Source organism: Trichechus manatus, unplaced genomic scaffold, assembly GCF_000243295.1.
Source record: "Trichechus manatus latirostris isolate Lorelei unplaced genomic scaffold, TriManLat1.0 scaffold00178, whole genome shotgun sequence".
Taxonomy (NCBI): Eukaryota; Metazoa; Chordata; class Mammalia; order Sirenia; family Trichechidae; genus Trichechus; species Trichechus manatus.
In genome coordinates, this window is record NW_004444114.1 from 2,169,091 (window position 1) to 2,171,582 (window position 2,492).

At 40.2% G+C, this 2,492-nt stretch overlaps 1 protein-coding gene across 3 annotated transcripts in view; it reads right to left on the minus strand.

The window, feature by feature from the left end:
• The window catches only part of BMPR1B (bone morphogenetic protein receptor type 1B), a 216,741-nt gene that overhangs the window by 81,362 nt on the left and 132,887 nt on the right, over positions 1-2,492 (minus strand). For 2 of the 3 annotated variants that reach the window (XM_004387006.1, XM_004387007.1), the window contains exon 2: positions 1,153-1,312. In XM_004387006.1, coding sequence (XP_004387063.1) covers positions 1,153-1,295 — 143 coding nt within the window. In that variant the 5' untranslated portion in view covers positions 1,296-1,312. Of the gene's footprint in view, positions 1-1,152; positions 1,357-2,492 lie in introns of those variants that run through there. The other variant, XM_012558628.1, reaches the window with a different exon arrangement.

Here is a 2,492-nt window from a genome sequence, read left to right on the forward strand (position 1 = left end):
GGTCCATGATTTCTCTTAAGGCAAACTCTGATTCTCTGACATTTTAACTCCTAAGATCCACACATGTCTGGTTAACTTCTGTTTAGCATACTCTGGCTTCATGAGGCTATGCCTCTTTACTCACTGGTGCCCTTACCCTACAAACTAAATACAGCTATAAATCCAGTTGCCGTTGACTCCAACTCACGACCACCCCATGTGTGTCAGATTAAAACTGTGCTCCAAAGAGTTTTCAACAGCTGATTTTCCAGAAGTAGATGATCACGACTTGCTTTTGAGGTGTCTCTTGGTAAATTCAAACCTCCAACCTTTCTCTTAGCAGCCAAACACACTAATCACTTGTACCACCTATCGTGACCAGACAAACAGATCTGGTTGAATAAAGAAATGTAAGGAGGAAAGAGGCAAATACCATATTTTAATGTAAATAATGTGCTCCTACTACGTTTGTTTGCCAAGCCATGCCTATCCCTCACCCCGAGGTATTTTTGTAAATGCCACTACATCACTTTTTTTTAAAAACATTGTTGTAGAAAAAACTTAGCATAGTGTGCTTACCAAAATACCTGGGGGGTGGGGCGAGGCTGGCAAACAAATGTAGACAGCGTGCATTATTTGCGTAAAAATATGGTAGTCCAGTTTCAAGTGTTAGAAGGCATCTATAAAACATGATTACCTACTGAAGAGTTTATTCTCCAGTACTGTAGCAATGTCTTTCTAACATTCAGTGGATTCAAATAAGCTATACTCTCTCCCAGAGTCAGTTTATGAATAATTCTAACATCTTAGGTGTGCTTTCCAAAATAATAACTCTACCAGCATGAATGTTAAAACAAAGAAAATCACACATACATGCCACTTCCTGCTATTGAATTTATTTTGGGGTCCAGGTCTTTTGAAAGAAAATAATTGCCTTTGCTCCCTGATAAGGAGCAGGTGAATTGTGTTGTGTTACTGAGGGAAGGAAGAAGAGTCCCAGAACACCACTTCAGGGCAAAAACAATTCAATATTTCTCTTAATATAGGCACAGCTCTGAGAGTTAATGGAGTTAGGCACTATTCACCAAAATGTGTTCTTGGGAACATCAGCCCACAGTTCAAAAACATGTGACTTTCTTCTAATGCTAGGTTTAAATCATTTATATCACCAACCTGCAAATATTGTTGACTGAGTCTTCTGGACAATGGTGGTGGCACTTACAACGCAAGATCTTTGGACGAGGGGTGGGAGCTGTACTCTCACCATCCTCTTTCTTGGTGCCCCCATTTAATTTTCCTGAACTTCGCAAAAGCATGTTATCAAGGAAGTTTGCTGAAAAGGAGAAAGAGAGAGAGTTTAAGCATCTGTGGCATAGCCCAACCACACTCTTATGTCCAGAAAACAATAAGAGATTAAATAAAAAATTAAGTATTCATGATTTAAACAGACAATAGGTATTTTGATACTTTTGATACTGAAAAGCATACATTCTTTGTCGTATGTGTCTCAGGTAGAATACAGAAATTCCCATGATCCTTTCAGAGTAATATTTTATACATTAAATCGTAATATCTCGTTATATAAATGAGTCAAAAATGGCCTGTGTATTGGCCCCAAGTTGTTTACTCCTTCATAGCAAACTGAGGCCCATTCACCCAAAAAGTCTGCCAGTGCCAAACTCAGATTTACATACACTCAATTGTTTTAAAAATAGCCCAAATAAGCAGATTTTTAGCCACTTAAAACCTGCCTGTTTTACATATCCCACAAGACTGCACCCAACAGCTGACAGTCTTAGATAAAACCCTGTAGTTTTAAGTACCCTAAGGTACTGCTTGGTAAAGTAGAGGGTCAGCAAAAAAAAGGAAGATACTCAACAAAATGGACAGACACAGCGGCTGCAACAATGGGCTCAAACATAGCAATGACTGTGAGGCTGGCACAGGACCAAGCAACATTTCCTTCTGTTGTACACAGGATTGCTATGAGTTATCACTGACTTGACGGCAGCTAACAGCAACAAGGAGCTGCTGCCTCTGGAGCTCTCTGACCCAGAGACTCCCCGCCTTCCTTCAGGAGGACATCGTGAAGACATATGTAAGCCCCCCTCCTTCACTTCTCCTTTACTCCAGTGTTTTTCATGCTCTCTCCCACTTCTGGTGGCTCCCTAGCCCCATGCCTCTGGAATACTTCCTGCTGTAGGGAACTACGCCTGCATATGGTTGTCAATGAGTCGGCCCCAACAAATAGCCTGTTGTACAACACTCTCTGTCATATCTTTTTTCTTGATCAGCACCAAATTCCCTCAAACTCACTATACAGCTGTATTTCACGAATGCAAGGAGCTCCATGAGTCACTATTATATAGATTATTTCTACTCTGTACATTAATACTGTGGGTAAATATTATCATACCCGTTTTCAGATGAGAAAATTGAGACTCAAAAAGTTTAAGTGATCTACACACAGCTAATTAAGCATGGAGATAGTATTTGAGCTCAGATTGTTCTGG